Below are 24,142 nucleotides of genomic sequence, written 5' to 3' on the forward strand. Positions count from 1 at the left end.
TCTGTCCTTTTGTCCACAGGCCAGGTGTTTCCCCAGGTTCCCCAGGTGTCCCTGTTTGTGTGTGTGTGGGTTTGGGGGTGTGTGTATGTGTGTGAGCTCCTCAGGGGTGAGTTCCAGTAGCCAGGGGGCCAAGTGGGGCTGAGGTGCTTTAGGAGAGCATTGTCCCCCTGCATGCAGCAGCCAGGGGAGTGATTATCTGATAATGTGCCTCGATTCCTCCTGTAAGCTGCTGTTGATGCCATTTGGCTCACACACTGCAGCATCCAGAGGAGAGACAGACAGACAGACAGCCGGGTGTTCATGCCTCAATTACAGCAGCTGAGCCGATGATGGAGTTTGACTTTGAGAAATGTTAACTGCTCCCCAAACACTTAGGAGAATTCCAGTTTATAAGCTTTATTAATGAATGGGTTTATACTTGAGGAGGGTGTAAGGGAACGTTACATATATAATCTATACAGTATTGTTACATAGGTGACATCGACTGTGCTTTAATCACTTGATCCAGTAATTATTTAAGACTTGTGCTTCTTTTTTAGAGCTCTAAGGTGTTACATTTGAGTCTGTAGTGCTCATAAAGCAGCTGAGACTCTGGGGTGGTGACTGAGGACACATCGGGTCTCTTCCTCCCTCACAGATTCCCCAGGAGATATTTTTAGGATCTCCTTCGCTTTCATGCGTGCACCTGCCCTGGTCTGTAAATGGGATCCAAGACGCCGAGGCCAAGATTCCAAGGCCTAACGCCATAAAATACGTCCCCCCCAAAAATAATCCTGCTCTTCCTCAGGCTGTGGGTCTGTGTTGTAGATTATTGTAGGCGTGCCAGCAGACTGCTGGGTAAAGACAGGAGTGTGTCGTCGCCACTTTTCAACACTTTACCCTCTTCCTCCTCATATTGCATTGCTGTAGATTAAATGATTACGTAAGCAGGAGCCTCTTATTCTCACAGAGGACTCTGAAGTGGTCACAGAACTTTGAGTGACAGCCACAGGGATAGAATAATAAAGAGCTAATCCAGGCCGCGTTCGAACCGACTGGAATCTGTAGCTCTGTTTCTCTTTCTCTCCCTTTCTCAGTTTTATAAACACGTGTGGTTTGGAAAGCTTTTGCTCCTTTTCCTCATTGTGCAGATGAGTGAGCAGAGAAGAGGCTCATCTCCAACACATTCATGCATCCTGAAGAAATCTGCTTTACACATCAAGACTCTCTCTCAATATCAGGTTGCATTCCTGCTTTAATCAGATTATTAACCCCTGTGATGTTTACATAAGCTGCAGATATGAGTGTTAAAGAGTCAATATCATTGGATAAACACATTATCTTTGTAGTTGTGTTAAGTTCTCTCAGTCTCCTATCCCATAATACTACAGCGAGTCTCCTCCATGCTCTGTATCGACGCCGTGGTTCCCTTTGTGTTGCAATTGGATCTCGATTATCCGAATGCTTTGTTAAGTCTCTGCGCTCGGGAGGTTTGTCTCGGCACGCCGGACTCACTACGGCATTCTGGGAATGAAAATAAGCTCCATTATGACGCTTATGATTGAACATATTGACACAGTAAAAATAGCCCAGAGTCCGATGTGCTTACTTTGATTTGAAGTGGACACAAATCTCCTCTTATGTCCAGGAATTATTTATGATTTGCCTTCTGACTTCCATCCCGGAGGAGGATGAAAGGAAGGCAGCTCTCTCCGGGCTCTCAGGTCCGTTGTTTAGACGGGAGAATCGACGGAGGAAATCTTATTTATGGCTCCTTTCATTTCACAGCATTATACATGAGATGACAAATGAAATGACAGAGAAACTCCTGCAGTATTCGGGGCCTGTTGAGGCTGTGGTGCTCGACTGAAGCCACCACAGCTCCACAGAGTTGCTTTTTTTATGGCCGCTGAAGAAGAAAAAAAGTCTCCAGAGGTATAATTTTCTGCTCTTTGGAAAAAGAAATCTGCTTCTTCAAGGCTTTCTAAAGCTTTTCACCAGAGCAGCATGATTAAGGCCTCTGAAGAACACTCCAGCATATTTTATAATACACAAACTACCATTATGTTCTACTCCTTTCTCCTTCCTAACAAAGAGGCACAGTTTGTTTGACAGCGTTTTGAGTCTCTGACTGCATAAAAGAAAACGTTTCCTACTCAGGTTTGAGAAACTCTGATGTGTTGGAACCACAAACACTGCTGGTTGACTGAGTCTGCATCAGGTAACAGGTGCCAGAAGCAGAAACAGCTTCATGAAACATAAACAAAGAGTGAATCAATGAGTATGAAAAGACATACAAGGAGCTGAATGGCAACAAGTGTCTAATACAGCAGTTCATCCATGCAGGACCTCTCTGGACCCCTCTGAGCTCCGTACGTCTGCAGCCCAGAGGTCACATGGTGTCAGCTTGAGTCCATGGATGGGACAGATCTACATGTCCCCCCTTGCCCCCCCCTGCTAATGTCTCTGCATTAGCAGGTCTGGTGTGCCTGCAGTGACCCTGTGTAGATATAGAATGTCCGGTTCTGCTCGGTCACGGCTGAGGGAGGAGCTGAGCTCTACTTGGCCGCCTTGCATCAAAGCGTGTTTGCATAAGCGGACCTTGGGGGTGTGTGTGTGTGTGTGGGGGGGGGGGGGGGGGGGGGGGGGGACACTTAAGGTCCCATCACAGCCAAACCAGTGAATTCACTATGAATCTCTGCCACACTCAGCAGCATCCAGTGATATTACTGATTCAAACTCTTTGCTCTGGAGCAAAGCTCAGCTGCTCTGACAGACGTGTGCTTATTTGTGAAAGATCTGTGCCACTGATTGCTCGGTGGCTGAGCTGTGAGGGGAAGCGGGCGCTGAGTCGAGCTCTGCCACCATCTTGAAGCCCACGGCAGTGAAACTCTGAGAGGCGAAGCGTTGCCAGGCTCCTTTTCAAATACCATCCAATGATTTCTGCAGACATGGTCCAGATATATATAGAGAACTCCTCGGCTCCTGGGGATTAGAAAGCTCCATGCAGGGGCATGATCATTTAGCATGGAGCAGAAATGGAGGTGGGGAAGTGGGAGGGTGCAACTCAAGCTGTAACCCAAGTCTCTCGCCGGCTCTTTGGTTTATTAACAGTAATGTTCCACCGGCTTTAGCGTCGTCCTGAGACTTGTGCCGGTCTGCAGGGAGCGCAAAACCCTCGTCTGGACACAACCAACCTTCACACACAGCCACAGTAGATGATGGATAGAAGCAATAAGGTTGTGACACCTTTACAGGGCAGTGTTGTGGCGGTGGTAAAGCTGTGGCAGGAGTGTAAATCACAACACTGCTTTACCTACGAGCGGTGTAATTCTTCTTAATTTTCTGTTTAATTAATGAAACCTAAACCACACTGAGCTTACAATACAGAACAACGCCTGTGTGAGAACATATGGAGCCACATTCCTGAGGTATGAAGGTCAAATACTTCAGCTGCAGGTGCTCTCTCTGGTTGAAGATGGGCAGAATTCCTTTTTTTGCTCCGGTGTGAGCAGCTGCCAGGAGGTGAGAGACTCTGTCATCGCTCAGACAACTGTGACCTGCGCCCAGGCTCAGACCGGCCACGTAAACAAGCGCACCCATACATTTAATACGTGGGCCTGCAATTCTTCACTCATTCTTTTCTTAGACACTTCTTGCATTCGTTTTAAAGTCCTTCCTTGTGTTTGTTGATGGAATTGGAGACGTGAATGCCATGTGTGCAGGGAGAGGAGCCTTGTGGGTGCAGCTCTGACTTTCTAACAGGAAGCAAGTGGGTTAGAAAATACCCCAAAATACCCAAAATGAAGGTTTCCTGTCCTGCAAAGCACTGTGGGTTGCCTTCATAATGGAGGAATATTTGTGGGCTGTCCAGGGCTCCTCCCAGAGTGTTTGTTTGTGTTCCCCGTCTACAGATGGGGACAAGAATGTCCGCCCGTATCTGATGCTGCTCAGTCAGCTTACAGTAATAAGGGGCGGGGGGTGGTGTGTGTGTGTGTGTGTGTGTGTGTGTGTGTATGAGGGGGCGAATGCATTCAGGGGGAACTGTCACGATTCATTTCAAACTCAAGTGGAATGCCGTGCAAGAATTCCAGTGTAAAATCGAATTCTGACAGAGCCCAGACATGTTTGAGCCAATGTGGTGTGTGTGTGTGTGTGTGTCGTGCATCTCTCCTCGCGCACAGCAGAGAGCACATCAGCCGGGAAGAGGAGAGCAAATAATTGTTTACAGGCTGCAGATTTGCTCCCAATTCCAGATAAGAGAATCCCTAAACACACACAGCCTCGGCCCCTTGCCTCCTCAGGAATTCTTCCTTCCTGCCTGGAGCGCTCCCACATCCATCTCGCCCTCTTGTCGCTGCCCGATCCTACGTCTCCTACCTCAGCCCGTCTCCTTGATAACCCCCTTTAAACGTTTCCCTTTAACATTTGCCCCTGGTGTCGCAGGGTTAGAGAACTCTCCCAATGTTGACACACACAGAGGGAATCTTTCATATACGTGTCCTTATATGGGCTCTGTGGTGTGTGTGAGCGAGGTAGAGGAGACAGAGGCGAGGGCTCTAAAGTTGCGGGGGCTTTTTGTGAGGTCCAAAGACGTACTTGATATTTCTTTCCATTCCACAGGGCCATAAAACTTCCTGGTATGCACTTACAGCTGAGCCACAGCTCCCCCCCCCCCCCGTTACACTGCAGCCTGTCAGAGGCTCTGGCACCCAGAAGTCAAACAATGGCGAGGAAGAGGAGGAGGAGGAGGATGCTGAACGTCTAAGGTTGTCTGTGCATCAGGACACAATTCCCTGTCTGTATTTCTGGCATCAAACAAACTTCCACATTCATGCAAAACAACCAGAAACCCGGAAGAGATCCTCACATATTCTGCTTTTGGGAAAGTTTAGCTCCAAATTAAGAACGTCAGCCTTATCTACTTTAGGAGTTTAAACCGAGCGCTGTAAAGAAACCAAAGCCCGGCTGCAGGAAAGCCATAATCTTGGAGCCCGAGCGAGAATCTGTGACGATGAGACATTCCGAGTGTGGTTTTGAGTGACTGTTTGGAAGTTTAGCAGGCTGGCGTTCACTGTGACAGGGGTCACGGCGGTTTTCCTCCAGCGAGGAATGCCGCCGGAGCCCACAGCCCTTCGACAGGCGTACCTGCATTCTTACAGCCCGGGCCTGTCTGCGCCTCTGCATCTGATCAGACGCCGTGACTCTGAAACACGGGGAGCTCACAAAGGCAGCTGTGCTAGAAGTTATAAAACAAGTAATACGGCCTGTGTGAGAGTAATTAGACGTCCCTCTGCTGCGTGAGATCATTTTCTGCCAACGGAATGGGAAATACAGAGGTGATATAGAAAGGATGTTACTGTTCAGCCGAGTCTTTAAAGAGCAGACGGGCCAGCGTTCCCTGTTAGAGATACCAGCCTGGATTCATCATGCTGCCTGTTCCTTTATTCTAAATCCCCTTCATGAAAATTGCCATCAGTGCGGGGGGAAAGAATCTGCTGAGCAGCGAGCGGAGCTGTTTATTCAGCTTTAATACGGGCGGGGAGGCCGCAGGGCCAACGGGAGAAACAGGCGGCCCAGGACTTTTCCCTCTGCAGAAACGCGGCCTGTCATCTTAGAGCGTTCAGCAAAGTTTCCTTATTAAGACAGGAGGGGATTGGTCCCGGCCGGTGTTACATTTCACTCCAGGGCAGTGGCGGCGGCTTATATCTGGGGGGAGACGGACGGGCTGAGATCAGATCCAGTCGGGCAGCGGCGTCTGAGGCCCGAGAGCCGCGGGTTTCCCCACACGGCCGTCTGCTAATACGACAAAAACAACAAAAACACACAAAATTCTGCAACTAGAGTGAGAGAGTCAGACTGTGGAAGAGAAGGTGTCCGGCGTCACGTGGTAGAATGTGTCAGATATTCCTTATGTTGCACGTTGACTTGTCCAAAATTAGAACCCAGGGTTTTAAGTCTCAGCTCTGTCCCAATATAGACCTGCTGTCAGTGCTGACTGAGACATACTGAGCCCGCCTGCATGAAGGCCAAGCACTGCTGCTGTGCCGTCATGGGAGAGGATGGACCCTCTGAAGGTCACACACACACACACACACACACACACACACCGGACACACACACACACAAAGCACCCGAAATTCACCACAGCTCACTGAAACATATTCTGCGTGTGTGAGTGTGTGTGTGTGTGTGTGTGTGTGTGTGTGTGTGTGTGCGTGAGCGTGAGCGTGTGTGTTTGTGTGTGTGTGTGTGTGTGTGCGTGTGTGTGCGTGTGTTTGTGTGTGTGTGTATGTATGTGAGCGTGTGTGCTTGTGTGTGTGTGTGTGTGTGTGTGTGTGTGTGTGTGTGTGTGTGTGTGTGTGAGCGTGTGTGTGTGTGCGTGTGTGTGTGCCGTGTGCGTGAGCGTGTGTGCGTGTATGTGCGTGCCGTGTGCGTGCGTGTGCGCGTGTGTGTCGTGTGTCGTGTGTGTGCATGTGTGTGTGTGCATGTGTGTGTGTGGTGGCGTCACACAGGGGTCAAACTCGGGGGGTCACCTCCTGTTACTTGACACGACCCCTTCACTTGTAAACTTCTTATTTTGAACTTTAAGACACGATTCAAAGCAACATTATCACAATCAACTTCTTGACTTTTAAGCGGAGATCTAAACACGAGACAATAACCAGCTCCTGGTTACGTAACGGCCCGTACAGAGACTTGGTGGACGGTGGCTCATTTAAGGGGGGAGAGACCCTCTGATGGCCTAAAATAGTCATGTGTTCCAGGCTCCTTGGATCCATCAGGCTGGCTCCTCTCTGCCTGTTTATGTTAGGCAGCAGTACCTCAGTGTGAGTATACAGCAGGACAGATGGAGCCTCTAACACCATGACCTCACCGCCTTTTGGTACAACTGCAGGAATCCTCAGGCAAACACACACTGCAAACACACCGAAAGTGCAAATCAAATGTGTGTAACCGCGGCCAATCCCGTGCCAAGTTTGTAAGTTTGAGAAAGTTTGACAGCGACGGTGAGGAGACGTGACATGATGGGGTTTAATGGTGAGAATGTTGGGTCAAATAAAAGAGAAGGAACATGAAGCAGCAGGAGAAACAACACAGGCAGTTTGGACATCACAGCTTCTTACAAATGGACCTGAACTCTGACAAATGGAGGATTCTTCCTCAGCAGATGAAGGTGCTTCCTCCGTTCTCCCTCTTCCATACCATCTTTGGGTCTCGGTGAAACTTCCTGAAGGAACGGGACTGAAGCCAAACATTAACTGCACCCCTTCAAGCTTAGAACAACACAGCATCAGGTCGAGGGAGGGAAGGTGGAACTTTCACGGCTCCGCACTTAAGCACTGGAACTTCACATTCTCACACACTTCGTCAAGCCGCTGGCCTCGGTCTGAACTGAAACGCTTTAGATTTGACACCATAAGGAGGAAACTGTTGAATAGAACACATAATAACCCAGAGTTTCCAATCCTAGCAATCACCTGAGACACATTCTTCTAAACTTGGCCTCCACTCTCTTCTCTTTCTGCAGGCAGGTGACATCAGGACAGACTCAGTGGCTTTGCTCTGCGTGCTGAACCTAAACGACCACCTGACTTGGTTTCCTATATAAAAAGTTTAATGGTCGACTTTACTGAGGGAAATAAACTCAACTCAAACTTCAGCGTCTGTAATTGAGACTGGATTAGGTCTAAATCCCTGGATGTTAGAAACCAGGCGCTACCATCCACATGTGTTTGTTGTTCCACTGCTGCGCTTCGGCTGAGCTCAGCTTTAAAGCCGCGGAGGTCGGAGTGTTGAGCCGACCGTCATTTTGGTCTAAGTCGCTGTACAGCAGCCAGGCTGAGGGGAAGCGAGGCAGAGATCTAACACATCCAGCCTGCCAGGGGCGTCCCCTCTGCAGGGCTTAGAAGCTGTTTGATCCTGCACTGATGCTTCAAGTCCAAATCTAAGATGCCATTTTGTAAAGGCGGGTTAAAGTTCAGGACAATACGAGAACGGACCCAAGCACAAGACTGTAGATCTGTTTGATATCTTTCATCTACTGAGGGTTTGACAAACATCCTCCTGGTACCCCGGGACTAGTGTGTGTGTGTGTGTGTGTGTGTGTGTGTGTGTGTGTGTGTGTGTGTGTGTGTGTGTGTGTGTGTGCAGGACCACATGGCTCCAGTTTTCTCTCTTGGACGTGTCGCTTGGACCTTACATGAGACCCAAACACTCCAACAGCCAAATATGGAGTTCATTAGCAGCATTGTGCCGGTCACCTCTAAGCATCCCTCACACACACACACACCGTCCCACACACTCATACTGGATGTACAGTATAAAGAAGAAGCAGCTCCAGATTGAAATGCGTGCCGTTCCCAAACAAAACGTTCAGGATTGTAACACGTGTTTTTTTCTTAACAACACTGCAGCGGTTTGACATCTTTGTGTGTTTTTGCTGTAAGATTGTGCGGCTCTGAGCTGAGTCGCCTGCATTCTCATGCTTGACCAACAAGTCTAAATGGGAATCTTTGCATAGTTGAGAGTTTGGCCTGTGAACCAAAAGGCGGAGGGAACAAGGCAGATCCAGTATGTCCATATTTGGGCCGGCGCTTCTACTGGAGCATATTTCTCCAAACATCCACTGACCCCTTCAACCCCACTGTGAAGGACAACACTGACACCTACAGGGAAGAATGTAGAACCACTCCACAACCTCACAAAGAAGGGGACAGAAGAATACGGACATGAAGTGGTTCTTTGAAACTCTTTATTTTTGGTGAATACAAAAAATACTTTAGTGACCAGATAAATATGATACATACAGCATGAAACCATCAAACTAACGCAGTCTGTTAAAGGAAAGCACAACACTTCATAGTCAGAACAGAGCTAGTACACTTTTTTGTCTATTTCCATTAATACTCGGACAAATTAGTTTAGACAATATACTTCAGGATAACTCTTACATTTAGGAATAGAAACTTCATCTTTATAGTGGTTAAACAACGAAAAACAAAGAAGTTATTCGGCCCGACGTTGCGGTGGGACTTGGTGTTGGTATTCTTCTCCACTTCATACACAAATTGCCACATGCTCATGGAATGCATTCTAGTGTTAGTCTTCCATTATGGTCTTTAACTCCTTTAGTTATGCACAGACGGCCCTTTTGTTTTTGTTTTTTTATATCAGCATACAACGTTTGTAGGCAGAGGGGCGACCAGCCAAGGCATTGTATCGTATGGCGAAGGGGGCGGGGCGGCGGTTTATTGAGACCCCCGGCAGGGATTAGACTGGCACAAATGTTCTGATCCAGAGGGGACCAGACTCAGGCTCCCGAGCCCGGGCCTGATGTTCAGCCGCCTGCGGGGCGGACTCAAGTAAGGCACTAGAACACGATGCAGACCAGCGTGAACCCACTGGATATAATCTCCCGATGCATCCCCCCCTCCCCCACTCCCTCCCCTCATTCTGGTGATGTTTGTTTGAGAGAGTTGTGACATAGATAAGATGATGGAAGATGGTGGATTGCTCTCCTCAGAGCGCTCTGCACGGCCGGCGATTGCACAATCTTACACACAACCACGACGACGACAACGACAGCACAGATTAACTCGGTAGGATATTCAGTGTGACGTATTGCTACAGACAAAAGAAAACACCAGGCAGGGAGAGAGTAACTACAGTATTGGTGTGTGTGTGTGTGTGTTTGTGTGCAGAATGGGAGAGGAGGAGAATTGAGATGTGAAGACAAGAAAGAACAAACAGGACCGACGTTAATGTAAACTTTGCTCTGCTCTGTTTACGCCATGGAAGAAGAGAAGTGCTGGTGTGTGTGTGTGTGTGTAGTCTGTGTGTGTGTGTGCAGGGGCGGTTAGCTGAAGTGACAAATGAAGGAATTTGGTCACCTGATTTCTCCAAACAACAGAATTCACCTGTCAGCTTCTAATGAACCGATTCTTTAAAAAAAAAACTAAAAAACAAAACAACAGTCAAGAATAAATATTTTTTCTATCTAAACGTCAACAAATCATTCTTTTTTTCTTCTTCTTCTACTCTTTCATCATCAGACCCCCCCCCCCCCTCACTGTTTGGCATTAGGCTGAACATTATAGTTTCATCTGAACCTCATAGGCTCCGCCCCCCTCCCCCACGCTCACATCAGTATTAGTCGTTAACGTTTAAGTGCCTTTACTACTCTATTGGTTAGTAGCTTCATTGATATGTATAGACAATGCAGTGCATGCAAGCCAGGGGTGGAAATGAGGCCTCCACTTCCTGCCGTCCGATTGACCCCCAGGTTAGTGTGACGTCATCCAGTTCCACTTCTTTATTTGCTCTAAACCTGCTCTTTGTAACATTCAACCAAACACGGAGGACGCCGGGCGCTCGTCTCCTCTCCGCTCCGTCATCGTAACAGTCGGCGACGCGGCGACGCAAAGCAGGGTTAAGTTTCATTTCACACGAGCGCTGCATTCAGGTACGACACGCCGTCTCGCTTATGACGATCTCGCCGTTCTCTGACACGATACACACATCACATACACACATACACATGTACAAGTTACACTACAGGGCACAGGCGTGTTCCAAACGGGCCCGCTTCAAGTGCCGTATATTCCATAGATATATGAGAGTAGAAGCTGATCATATGTGGCAGTGTTTCCCCCGTGAGAAGAAGAAGAAGGTCTAACCGGCTGTGGTGCAGTGGTGCGGCCCGACCCGGATCGGCCCGACCCGGATCGGCCCCAACCCGGATCAGCCCTCGTCCTCTCTCAGCTCGCTGGGCAGGAACTTGTACTGCTGCTGTCGGATCTGAGCCAGCTTCTTCCGGGCCTCCTCCAGCTCACGCTCCTTCCTCAGCATCTCCTCCTGGGCAGCGATGATCTGAGGGGGGAGGGAACAAGAAACAGCTGACAGAGCGCAATCCCACTCCTGAGGAAGGATCCATTTCAGACGGCTCAACACAGAAAGGACTCAAACCAGCAGCAGTATCATTTCAAAGTGCTAAAAGACGGACAAATGTAGCGGGAACATCTTTCTTGAGTCATTTTGGACTCCAAACCATCTGAAAACCACAATGATTACATTTCCTCTCCATTCTCACCTGAGCGATGCCGCCCACAAACTTGGTCTTCACCACCACGTTGTCGTCTTCGGCCTTGTCAAACGCCGCTTTCTGCGCCGCCTTCACCAGGTTGTCTGAGGCGCGTTTCACCGCGTTGCCTGCAGCCTGGGAGAGCAGAATGGTCTCACAGTCAGCAGGTTCTACACGTAGAAGTGTTCAATCAGATAAAAGCAGCAGCAGCAGCAGCGTTACCTGAAGTCTCCTCATGGCTTCTGAGTCCTGATCGGCTTTGACCTTACAGGCCACCAGCAGCTGAGCCGTGGAGGCGGCCACCTGCTTGGCCGAGGAGATGAGCTTCTCCTCGCTGGCGTGGCCTTGGACGGAGGCGTTCGCCGCCTCGCACAGGTTGCTGGTGGCGGCTGCGACCATGCGGGCCTACGGCGAGCACATTCACTCTCGTTCAAGGGTCAAAGAGCAGCAAAAGAACGAGTGAACAGGTAAAAGAGAGCGAGACTTACGGCTGAGATGAGACCCTGGGACCACTGACCGTCATCCACCGCGTTGGCCAGATTAGAGCCAACCTGCAGGAGAGATAGGAGAGGAACAGATTCAAAATACAGTTAAGACGTCTTTTAGTCCAGGACAGTATTTTGCTTGGCGTTTGAGTGTGTGTGTGTGTTGGTGTGTGTGTGTGTGTGTGTGGACTGACCTTGCCCTGAGCCACCAGTTCTCTCTGAGCCGCTGAGGCAGATTTGACGAGAGCGCTGGTTGCTGCGGCGATGGACTTTGCTGCCTCCAAGATCTGCTCCTCAAAGTCCAGCGTTTCATCTGCTTGCTGAAACCAGAACCACATGTCAACTCAAGACTCCACAAACAACAACAACAACAACAACAACATCCCACCGCTGAAGCTTTCAGACGAATAAAGGAAAACGTTTATTAAACAGTTTATCAGCGATCCAACCGAGAACTGAGAACCAACATGGAGATCAGGAAGGCATCAGATGTGTTCAGGGGCGGATTATCGAATGGAAATCTCCGCCGCGGCAGCCAGCGACGTTGCCATCGATCACAGAGGTCCATAAACAGCACACAGGGCACACGTGGCTGCAGACAGGGCGGGACACTGTAGGAATATGTTTGATATATAGTTGGACTGAATAACAACCTAATATATCAAACATATCAGACAGAGACCTGCAGAAGACTTCCAGGTCTACAACAGCTCAGAGAGCAGGGGGGGAGGAAGAGGAGGAGGAGGAGGAGGAGGCAAGTGAAGCATGCTGGGATATGTGAAGACGGATGCAAAGAGGAGGAATCCAAGAATCGCAAGTTAATCTTAGATGGAAACACGTGGACACTCGCTGGATCTTTGACGCTGGAGCTCGAGAGGCGTTGATGAGATTCTTACGCATTATTAGAGCTCGTTTGCATTCTCAGTCTGTGTGAGTGTGTGTGTGTGTGTGTGTGTGTGGTGAAGTAAAGTCAATTCTGTGTATAAGCAGAAGTCAGAAGTGTCCTCCTAATGTCAGATTTCCTCCTGCAGAGCTGGTGACCTCATCAGAACACTAGAGGGCGACACTGAGGCCCTACAGACCTGCAGGGTCGCCTCTCTCTCTCTCTCTCTAATCCTCTAAAGCTCTCATGAGTGCAGAGTTTGTAGCTAAGGACTTAAAGTATGAGACAGACTCTAACCCTCCTGCATATCACATAGACACTTTAGAACAGAATACATAGAGTAGAAGAAGAGGGAGGCAGGACAGGAACAGGAGGAGGAGGAGAAGAGAAGAGCACAGGGGTCTGACGTGTTCAGTCTCCACAGATAAACAACCATGCAGTAACACAACACACACACACGTCAGAGGGGGAAACACACACGTAACTTTACTCTGTACTTTGTCTCTGGATTATTTCCTTACTTTGGTAAACCAGTTTGTTTTCGTAGCGTTTGATCCCACAGAGAGGAGTTTACATGAATACACAAACAGGATCAGATTAGAGACGAAGCCACGCTACAATAAAACAACGGAAACAGAGTTCAGTCAGACCGTGTGACCTCACTCTCTGTCCCTCTCCCTCTCCCCCTACCCGTCTCTCTTTCCCTCACTCCCTCTCTCTCTCTGTCTCCCTGTTTCTCTTTCTCTCTGTCTCCCTGTTTCTCTCCCTCTCTCTCTCTCTCTCTCTCTCTCTCTCCCTCTCTGTCTCCCTGTTTCTCTACTCCTCTCTCTCTGTCCCTCTCCCTCTCTGTCTCCCTGTTTCTCCCCCTCTCCCTCCCTCTCTGTCTGCCTGTTTCTCTCCCCCTCTCTCTCTGTCCCTCTCCCTCTCTGTCTCCCTGTTTCTCCCCCTCTCCCTCTCTCTCTCCCTCTCTGTCTCCCTGTTTCTCTCCCCCTCTCTCTCTGTCCCTCTCCCTCTCTGTCTCCCTGTTTCTCTCCCTTTCTGTCTCCCTGTTTCTCTGTCCCTCTCCCTCTGTCCCTCTCCCTCTCTCTCCCCCTCTCTCTGTCTCCCCCCCCCCCCTCTCTCTGGGAGGGTCACCACAGTTCATTGTGCAGTTGAACTCAGTCCAACATAAACTTGAGGACCCAGCGGTGTAATTTTGCATCTCTAGGCAACAATAACGTCCCAAATGTGCCTTTGAAGAAACTCCCCCAGCGTCCCGCGCCTGGATTACAGAGACGCGTCGACACGCCTCAGCAGTTCAGTCACGCAGTTGCAACTCTGCTTCAAAGTCAGTGTCACCTTTTCCCGCCCATCATCGTCTTAACTTTTGATGAATGGATCACGCTGCGTGTGGCTCTGTGTGTGTGTGTGTGTGTGTGTGTGTGTGTGTGTGTGTGTGTGTGTGTGTGTGTGTGAGGGGCGCCGGTACCTTGGGCTTGGCTCGGGGTTTCAGCTGCTCTAGTTTCTTGGCTGCAGCTTCGATGGACGCTGCCGCCCCGAGGAGCTCGGTCTCTGCGATGACAGTGGGGTCCTCAGGGTCCACGCAGTCCGAACCTGAAAGTCACACACACACACACACACACACACACACACACACACACACACACACGCACACACGCGCCGTCACCAACACGCCTCCACTAACGACACTTCACCGAGTTACTGACAGGAAAGAAATGACACGGATCCTCAACCTCTCTGAACCGCAACCAATCTCACACACTCTGACTCCAAAGAGAGAGAGAGAGAGAGAGAGAGAGAGAGAGAGAGAGAGAGAGTGAGGGAGAGCTGTTTGCAAGCGTGACCGCCGTGTCTCCCAGTTAAATAAGATAAACAAAGAGTTGGAAGAAAATGTGCATTTTGATGGATCATTGTCTTTTTATAGTTTTTAAAGTGCCCATAAAGCGGAGACGTTTGGGAAACAGCTCGGCGGAGCAGATGGAGCAATGTTTTCCTAGATTATGCCCGAGCCCTGGGGAAATCTGTTCCTGCGCCCCCCCTGTACCCCCCCAGCACCCCCCGACCCCTCTGCTCCACCGGCGCCCCCCCCACATCTGACTCCATGAAAGGTGATCTGGAGGAACACAACACACTGCCATATCGCACTTACCTCCATCTGAGGCAGCGAGGAGAGAGGGAGAGAGAGAGGAAAGAGAGAGAGAGAGAGAGAGAGAGAGAGCACAGGGACGTTAGAGAGGTGAAGTGTATAGCCCCACTGGGTCTGGGGCTATACACTGAAATCTAATTCTCATCCAAACACAATCTATTACTGCTGTCAGGGCTGTGTGTGTGTGTGTGTGTGCAGCAGGCGGGTGAGTTTGCGCTCTAACCACCTGGCAGAGCTCAATTTGGAGCCATTTTCTCCACAGGCTCTCCGCCGTGCCATTTCAATATTGACAGTGATTTTCATAACCCGTCTGCATTATTGTTGTTATTAGCGGTTGGACAATGTGACATGATGACGGAGATTAGTGCTCTTAAGCCTGAACTGCAGTATTGTCCCTGCGTCTCCTGTTGAGGGAGAAATGACGCCGCTTCATCAAAGTGCTACAAACTGGAATATTACAGCTGCCACTCGACACGTCTGAGGCCAACCGGGCCAAAACTCTACATGCTGCTGAAGTGAGTGCGTGACGCCCGCTTGTGTGACGCCCGTGTGTGGTGTGTGTGTGTGTGTGTGTGTGTGGCCTCACCTTTCATAGCCTCGGCCGTCTGAATGAGCTCCGTCACGTTGGCGGCCACATGCTTGGAGTGAGCGACCAGCTGCTGCTTCTGCTCCGGCATGGGCCTCTGGAGGACCTGAGAACACACACACACACACACAAACGCAGAGGTGACTCCAGAATGTCAAAGATGAATGAGAGAACCAAGATGCACTTTTAAAGAACCCGTTTTATACCCACAGCTCCAAGGAAGTCTCACCTCCTCCCACACAGCCTGTGATGCTGCCACACTGAGCATGTTTGTCTGTGTGATCTGACACCAAACACCATCTGTAACTGTGCCGCCATCTTTTCCACCTGCTTCCACTACAAATTACAACACCAGGCACTTAGACGCCCTAATGTCCTGCCACAGTCCCCGGCTTGTGGCCGCAACAGAAATGCTAATGTGATCAATAATATCTCTAATTAATGCACTCATTAGCATACACTTCTATGTTAACACACTTTCCCTTCATGTACACATGGGGTGTGTTCGTATGAAGCTCTCACACACACACACACACACACACACACACACACACACAGAGCAGCAGGCTCACCTGCAGCACTTGCTCCAGCAGGTTGACGTATCCGTTGGTGCACTCTAAGCCGTACTGCAGCGCTCGGCCCCTCAGCTCCTCGCCCACATCAGGGAAGAACGCCGCTTGCTGGGGGAGACAGGAGAGAGGAACAGGGTTCATCCAGGGTAAATACAGAAGACTACTCTGCAAGTGTCTGCTGTAAAAATGCACTTTTTGAGGTCTGTGGCCTTTATGTCACAGAGTGTGTTCAGAGTGGAAATGAGCTGCAAACAAACACAACACAACATGAGGTCGTCTTTATGGTTTGTCTTTACTGCTTGGCGGTTGGAGGACATCCTGACCCACACCCCATCACATGACTTTGAGAAGTGACTGAGTCACTGCGAGCAGCCGAGAGGTGTGGCGTCTCTCTGAGCAGCCTGCTGCTGTCTGTGTGTGTGTGTGTGTGTGTGTGTGTGTGTGTGTGGGGCCCGCTGGCAGGCCGGTGTGTGGATTAGCACCTTGCAGGCAGTCAGCATATCGGAGATGGCTTTGCGACTCAGGTTGGCAGTGGCGATCACGTCCTCCTGCTGAGCGGAGTTGCCTGCGGCCACTGCCTTGGCTGTTGCTATGGTGATGCCCTTTGTCATGCGGATGAACTCCTCGGGTGTGGTGGACTTGTCGGGGACATCCTTGGACCGGAACACCTGGACACGGGAGGAGACACAGGCACAGGTACATGGGGTTTAGACGTGTGTGTGTGTGTGTGTGTGTGTGTGTGTGTGTGTGTGTGTGTGTGTGTGTGTCTGTGTGTGAGCGAGGAAGGAGGACAAGGTCTAACTGGGAGTTTGGTGAACTGTGTTGAATTGGGCTTTGGCTGCAGCTCTTGTTAAGCTCATTCTCAGGCTGGGGGTCCTCTGATAAGGATTAACAGCAAATTACAAGAAACATAAAGAAGCCGGCTCTTGGGCTCTTCCTCCTCTCTCACTCTGCTTCTGCTAAGTGCTGTGAGAAGCCTGAGGAAGAGTTGAGTAAACAATAAAAAAAGAAAGAGATAAAACGCTCAATGGCCCTTTTTGGAATAACAGACTCTGGACTGGACCCTGTCAGATGGACTGGACCCTCTCAGATGGACCGGACCCTCTCAGATGGACCGGACCCTCTCAGATGGACTGGACCCTCTCAGATGGACCGGACCCTCTCAGATGGACCGGACCCTCTCAGAGAGATGTTGTGTCTCATCAGGTGACTCTACTCACTGTCAGCTCCTGCTTGATGAACTCGATGGTGGATTCCAGGGCTCTGGTCCCGCGCGTGGCTTCGTCCTCCACCGCCTTCACCGTCTTCAGAAGAGACGTGACGTTGGTGACCATGACCTGTCAGACAAAAGGAACAAATGATGTAAACATGAAGCTCTCCATCAAACCAGGAGGTGGAGCTCTTACTCCTCAGCTGATGAAAACATTATTATTGCAAAAAGAAAATCCCCTTATCTCCCCCTGGCACTGAAATCTGCTGCTCAAGAAAGAAAGAAAGGAGAGAAGAAGGAAAAAAGAGGATTTTGATCTGCAACAACAGTCAGGAAACTCAGTGAAACATCACCGACGGTAACAGATTCTGCCGCGTCTGTGTTGAGTTTTGCAAAGTGTACGAGATGTCAAGAAAGGTTAAGAATTTCAGCAACATGAGCAGCAGGCGTTCGACAGGGTCCCGTTTGGAGGTCACCATATGTTGGAGGAAGAGGAACAATCTGTCAACATGAGCGGGACGGTGGGTGGCACTAATTCCATTTGGATGACAGACATAAGAAGGCTTTTGCAGGCGTTGCAAGTTACAGGAAAGCACTGCTGGGACTGAAAGTAAATTGGCTAGGATTACAAACGGAACCTGGACCTGGAGTGTGTGTGGAGGGATCAGATGAAAGGTTTAGATCTTGCTTTGTTGGGTTTTATGTGAGTGAAAGCTGCGCTGCTGTTAGATCCAAAATGCTACTTTGATCCTGGATTGTGTTTCGATGGGGGTCGTGAGGATGGAAGAGGGAGTGAAAGGAAAAGAACCCGAAGGCGAAACTCAGACACAAACGGGCGAATACCTGCTAAAATGTACGGACACAGATATGACAGAGGAAGGAATCCAGACACACCATGAAGAGGCCGTATCAGAGCCCTGCTTCAGACCAGATAAGTCTAAATGAAGCACAGCACAGATACCATCACAGGATCTATTTCCATGAGAGCGGCGGTTGAGCGATCGCGGGCCGGCGCTGAGATCCACATTTACCTTGGCGGCGCTCTTCAGCTGATACATGGACGGGTCGTCGGCCGGCTTCCCCGCCGCACACTTGGTGGCACCGATGAGTTCGGCCAGAGCCTTGGCCACATCCCGCACCGCGTTTATCAGAACCACCTGAGGAGGCAGAACTGCAATCAATACAACAAAATGGCTGAAGTAAAGAGGTTTATCAGCAGCTACCCCGTGGAGAGGATCCAACACGGCACACGCTTATCTCCACCGCCCCGGAATCATGCTACTCCACAGTGGGTGCAGGGAGGAGATAGAGGCTGAGGGGAGAGGAGACTCATAACTATCAGATGGAAAGTGCAATTATATAGAATCTAACCCCGGGTGAGTAGAAAACACGGCTCACACTCCAGAGCAACTATTACCTTTATTATGATAGCAGATTAAAACAGGCGTGGAGCTGAATTACAAAGCAATAACGTTTAGGGAAGCTGTAAATGTGTTGTGGATGATGTGGCGGCGTCACCTGCGTCTCCGGGTCCTCAGAGCCCATGCTGGTGGCTCCCAGTTTGACCACCTCGGTGAGCTGGGTGATGGTCTTGGCCGAGGATTGGGCGGCCTGAGCCAGCTTGTCCTGGCTGGACGCGGCGCCCGCCACTAGCAGCTTGGTGTCCTCCACCAGAGCCTTGGCCGTCTTCAGAATGCTCTCCCTGAGGGACGGGACACACTGGGTCACAAGCTGCTCCGGTCATAATCGGGTAACCAAGGAGATGGAAGGAAGCCAACAACAGCACTTTCCACCACGACAGAAATCTGTATCTCATCTAATCAGCAGGTTTAAATTTAAAGCCGAGGATGAAATTGCCAGATAGAGATCGTTTTAATTCAGTAAACAGATTCCTCTCTTCCAGTGTCTGTGTTGTGTTTGGGTCACGTATGCCGCAAGGTCACCGCACCTATGGTCGGCGAACGACTCCTCGTTCTCAGGGCTCAGTGTTCCAGCCGAGGCGAACATGATGGTGGTGTCGAGGTCAGCAATGATGCCAGAAACGGCGCTGGCTGCTGTGATGCAGGCCTGAGTGCCTTTGTTACCCGCCTGTAACGCTGACAGCACCAAGGACACCTGCAACAGCCACAAGATACAGCCTTCAGGGAAAAACACCCCAAAAAACAACACTTTCATACCGTCATTCTGTTTCTCCCTCTTAATCGCATATTGTCTAAGAGTGAGGTAGCAAATCTGAAAGACAGTGAGGCGGATATAGGAGGAGGCTGGCAGCCGGGGAGAGAGAGAGAGAGAGAGAGAGAGAGAGAGCTGGGTTAAACCTCCATTAGATCAGAGTCTGCTGCACAATCACATTAAGCCAACGAGCCTGACTCTGCAAGTCACGCAGCTCACTCAAAGACGGCCATCTGCCCATCTGCCCGTCCTGCACAAACAAAGCAGCAGAGCCTGAAGAGTTACGTTTCGCTGTAGAGACTTTCATGTAAGAGCCTGAATCAAACTGGGAGAGGCTGGAGAGGAGAACTTACTACTGGGAGGTTTTGCAGCAGGGACACGTTACTGTTCTCATTAAGTGCACAGTGTGACGATGGTCAAGGAAGGCCGGCGTGCTCTCATCACACGCATGACCGAGGCTACAACCAAACAAATTACAACCCCGCATTAAACTTAAAGTCTTGTGTTCTGTAGATCAACATTAAGGCTGGAGCTAATCCTCAGAGGAAATATTAACAAGCAAAGCTGTCAGCGGCTCTATGGTGTACGATTATTCACAGCTGAGCAGCTTCTTCTTTAAAGCCCGCAGCTGCACACAATTACAATGTGTTGCCTATCACTTAATGGGAACGTATGCACGCATGAGGTGTTTCTGTATGAAAGAGCAGAGCGGCTCCACGCTGCTGCTAAACTTCAAAACGCCAGCGATGATTAATTACGACACTTGTAACACGATGAGCTTCGGCTAGAAAGCGGCGATATAAAAAGCTTCCTTGTGTTCCCTGTGTGTGTGTTTGCCCTGTATGGGTCCAACGGATCTCCTCACCTTCTCTGTGACGGCTCTGGCGCACTCGATCAGCTCCCGTTTGGAGAAGCTGTCAGTGGGGCTGAGCTGCAGGGCTCCGGCTTTCTGGACCAGGTAGATGCAGCCATGGCCCAACTCTTGCACCCGCGTCCTAATCTGGAAGCCCACCTGCAAAACACAAGCAAGCATCTAGTGTCTGACAGCGTCTCCTGAAAAGTGCCGGCGCCTCTCATCCTCTGGGCGGATTAGAACTGATTTCAAGCACACTCCGAGCGGGAATGCAGGCACTACACCTTTAATTTCCAGACGGAGAGTCATGGGTGGGTGGTACTTCATTATAAGCATCACTATAGGCTTTTAGATTTGTAGAGGCACAATGTCGCTATGGTAACCAGCGGGGTTTCCAGCAGCCTGCTACATACAAGATATCGATAAGAGCTGCGTCTCTCGTCCAGCGTCCCCTGGACTGTGCGGAACGAGCTTGATGAGAAGATTATGTGGGTGCTGAGAGCGACGGAGGGATGGAGAGATAGAGATGAGGGGAGGGAATATACTCTGTTGTGTTTGATCTCATGCTGTCAGGAGCAGCCTTGAGGAAGAGGCATCGTATCAAACCTCAGCAAACTTCTGCTCTGATCTGTCTGTTAGGGAATCCATTTCAAAACCCCATTTTTGGGTCAAAACGCAGGCATAAGCTGATATTTCAGAGTGACGTTTCAGGGACAGAGTTGCAACCTGATCTGCGGTAGGATGTGTTAAATCATTCATAGCGCACATCATACCCCCTCCCCCCCCCCCCACACACACCCCTGTGCCTCCTCCATGACAGAGAGATGCCTCCTCACCTCCTCCGGCTCTGCGGTGGCTGCAGCCAGACGTCCTTGGTGCGCGAGCTGTCCATAGTCCACCGTCACCTGAGAGGCCAGGCCGCCCAGCTCCTCGGGACACGTGACCGACTTAGTCATCTGGGGACAGAGAGAGAAAGAGATCAAGCAGCGTCACTACAGATTGATGATGGTGGGTTGGCGGTGGATGTTGAAGTGATTGGCGGCCGCTCACCATCTCCTGTGCTGTGATGGCGATGGCCTTGGAGAACTTCACCATGGTGGTCTGGTAATCCACAAAGCAGCCTTCAGGGTCCGGAGGCGTTCCTTCATCCAGCTGGGAAGAATAAAGCGTAACATTGAGCCTGTTTGTATTTATGCACCTTCATTAATGAGACGTCTTAGTCATTTTAATTGAAATCTTCTTCTTCTCCTTTATTAGGGTTTATATGGTGTTGTCATACTGATCTATGTTTAAGATGAGGAAAAATGATACGTGAGAAAACTTAATGTGATGGTACGACGTGATCCAGGTGCGAATGCGAGCAGATCATCATTAATTATTAACCACGCTGTCGCCACGGTGACATATTCACCCGCTGGATGAGTGACATCACCAGTGGGCTGTGGATTTAAAAGCTGTCATCTGTTGAACTAATAAGAGACGCTAACAAGGACACACACAGACACACACAGACACACACACACACACACACACACACACACTGCAGACTTCTTCTCACCTTAAGCTCACTTTGCCTTCAGAAAAATAAGACAGGAATGTGTCAACCTGAGCAGCGGATGAGCCGTCTCCTGAGCGTGAATCATCACAGAACCCACACACACACCCCACCCGTGCTCACCTGGCCCATGGACTCAGCGATGGCCTCCACCATGCCCCCGACCATGCCCCCCTCACTGGCCGCCTCGTTCAGAGTCACCATGATGTCCTCCACCGCCTCCTTCATCAGCTGGGCAGCTTCAGAGATGGCGTCATGGGTGTGATAAGCCTGCGCACAGTGAGCTGATTAAGGTCCTTGTTAGTGGAAGGACAGAATATCAGTTGAGGACAGCCCTCGTGTTTCAGTGTATTAGATCTGCTGAAACCATTATTGTTTGTAAAGTTATCTACCATTTTAATAAATAATGATCGTATTTCTCATATGATTTGTTCCTCTTCCTCTTCTTGCTGCACTGGCCTACTTCCCAACACTCCACATGCAGTCGCTGCTGAACTGCCTAAGTACCTTTGGGTTTCCTCCTCCTTCTTTGGCAGCGTAGAGCATCTGCAGTGCAGACTCAGACAAAGTCTTGGTCTGGTCCATGATGGTCATCTGCTGCTGGTGGTCCAGGAGCTTAGAGGCTAAGCCCACTGATGCCACGATGAGTGGATCAAAATAACGGGCCAGCTGGGTCACCTGGAAGATTGAGTTTACGAGAACAGTCAGAGGAGGAATTGGATCACAAGATAGTGCATAAAAGACAGAATGGGCTTTTTTCTTGTTAAATCCAGAGGGGATGAAGGGATCTAGGACCAGAGCAGCACCTTGTGGCCTAGTTGGGCAGCTTCGCCTCGGGCTGCCGTGGAAACGGGATCAATCAGATGTCCAATCTCCTGCACAGAGGATGTCAGCTGCTCCTGGAGTGCCTGGTGAGACACAGCAGTAGAGAATTACAGTCTAAGTCACAACAGAGAGACAACAGATAACATTAAGTTCCTTTCTCTGGGACATGGCGGGGCACATGAACTCACTTCCATGGAGATATCATCTCTACAGGGCAGAGTCTGGCCCACAGCAGCCAGTGAAGCTTGCTCAATGTCCCGGATACTCTTATTGATGTTATCAATGGAGTAATCACACTCCCTCTGTCCGGGTGCTTTGTCCCTACCAACAGAAATAAGAGAGAGTGCCTTTAAACACAACATTAGACAACACAGAGGCGTATAAAAGCATCAGCATTCATCTTAAAGAGTGAAAACACAGATTATTTCAGACCATAGACTAGTTAGTAAGAGTAGTAAAGAAGTAATAAGTGGGTGGTGATGAAGGGAAAGGAGAGCTTTACTACATTTGGTGGAATAGAAAATGATGTGTTGCAGATCCAAAATGGCAAAACAGGGACTCTTTATCAAATAAATCAAATCAAAGAGTCGTTATCACTCCGGAGCTTTAAACTAATGAGGAACAGATTTATGGAGAATGAGGCTGTAAACATTCAGGAGTTTCCTACAGAGACTTCCGTGGCTGTAGGAGGGATTCAAACTGACCTGATGGCAGTGATGAGGCTTTTAATGGAGTCAGAAACCGTCCGGGAGTGACCGGCTAGTATGGACCAGGTGGGCGGATCCTTAGGGTTGAGGACCAGCGATCGGGCCGTCTCCAGGAGGAAGGTGGAGCTGTCGAGCATGGCGCGGGCTGAACGCACAATAGGCTCCTGGGCGGCTGAGCCCTGCGAAGGAGGAGGAGGAGGAGGAGAAGGAGGAGGAGGAGGAGGAGATTAGCATTGGTGAAACAACAATCCAGGTAGAGGGAAAGGATAGAGTTGTTAATATTCTTTGACTGCCGCCGTGAGATCAAAGGTGCAATCTAAAGGAGGTATGAGATTAGCAAAGGCAGCTTTTACAGAGACGCTGAAAGAAACACCTTTAGTCTTTATGATCCAAGCCAAAGCCTCCCTGGACAATTAGATTAACAAGGTGCAGATTAGCGGCGGTGTGGTGAGAAAGAGAGCCGTCCCGCCCCTCAGCAGATTACAGCCTCAAAGCTTTTTAAGAGCATGTGAGGACGGTTCCACTCTGACTGAAATATAAAAATCCATCTTTCCCCCGAAGCGTTTTGTTGGTATTAAAATAAAAGAGAAAACTGCACCTCGGCCCAATTCCCCCATGTTCCCTGTGTAAACCCTTCTATATTGGCTCAGCCTACAAGAGGCTCTTTCAAGAGGATTGGAGTACAAAAATCACAAGCGCACTCATTACGAGGCCGTGAAGAGCCTCCTTTAGCATGTTCTGTGTCACGCACTGCATACTTCACCGTGTTCCGACAACACAACGCATAACTTAACAGCAAAGAGTAAAAAATTGAGGGAATCGGTGTAAATACCTCGTTGCTGATCTGAGCAGGGATGCTCGCAAACTCGGGGTTGTTGGCAAACGTCGTCAGGTTGTCAACAGCCTCCAGCAGCGGGGCCGTGGCGACGCGACACCTGTTTCTGTTCTCCTCCGAAAAATCCCCGTCTAGGGTCTGAAAGCAGATGAGACACGATCAACGTTGGTGCCGCTTCATTTGGCTTTATTCTTGAGCGACGAGGCAATTTGTGTTGTGTTCCCCATCAACCAAGATCGCGGGGAAGAAAC

General features: G+C 49.8%; 1 protein-coding gene across 1 annotated transcript in view; it reads right to left on the reverse strand.

Moving 5' to 3' along the window:
* Positions 1–10,182: 10,182 nt before the first annotated feature.
* The window catches only part of tln2b (talin 2b), a 66,980-nt gene continuing 53,020 nt past the window's right edge, over positions 10,183–24,142 (reverse strand). The window contains exons 36-57 of the mRNA XM_076140660.1: positions 23,889–24,029; positions 23,054–23,235; positions 22,538–22,670; positions 22,331–22,432; positions 22,032–22,202; positions 21,648–21,794; positions 21,020–21,121; positions 20,806–20,925; positions 19,982–20,128; positions 18,893–19,059; positions 18,463–18,646; positions 17,976–18,101; positions 16,955–17,071; positions 16,217–16,402; positions 15,735–15,842; positions 15,163–15,268; positions 13,899–14,023; positions 11,742–11,867; positions 11,551–11,613; positions 11,285–11,467; positions 11,072–11,197; positions 10,183–10,851 (exon numbers count right to left, since the gene is read on the reverse strand). Of these exons, the coding sequence (XP_075996775.1) occupies positions 10,723–10,851; positions 11,072–11,197; positions 11,285–11,467; positions 11,551–11,613; positions 11,742–11,867; positions 13,899–14,023; positions 15,163–15,268; positions 15,735–15,842; positions 16,217–16,402; positions 16,955–17,071; positions 17,976–18,101; positions 18,463–18,646; positions 18,893–19,059; positions 19,982–20,128; positions 20,806–20,925; positions 21,020–21,121; positions 21,648–21,794; positions 22,032–22,202; positions 22,331–22,432; positions 22,538–22,670; positions 23,054–23,235; positions 23,889–24,029 (2,991 nt within the window). The 3' untranslated portion in view covers positions 10,183–10,722. The remainder of the gene's footprint in view (positions 10,852–11,071; positions 11,198–11,284; positions 11,468–11,550; positions 11,614–11,741; positions 11,868–13,898; positions 14,024–15,162; positions 15,269–15,734; positions 15,843–16,216; positions 16,403–16,954; positions 17,072–17,975; positions 18,102–18,462; positions 18,647–18,892; positions 19,060–19,981; positions 20,129–20,805; positions 20,926–21,019; positions 21,122–21,647; positions 21,795–22,031; positions 22,203–22,330; positions 22,433–22,537; positions 22,671–23,053; positions 23,236–23,888; positions 24,030–24,142) is intronic.

This window comes from Genypterus blacodes, unplaced genomic scaffold (assembly GCF_046128005.1).
Source record: "Genypterus blacodes isolate CSIRO-AG114 ecotype Tasmania unplaced genomic scaffold, CSIRO-AGI_Gbla_v1 ptg000015l_1, whole genome shotgun sequence".
NCBI lineage: Eukaryota > Metazoa > Chordata > Actinopteri > Ophidiiformes > Ophidiidae > Genypterus > Genypterus blacodes.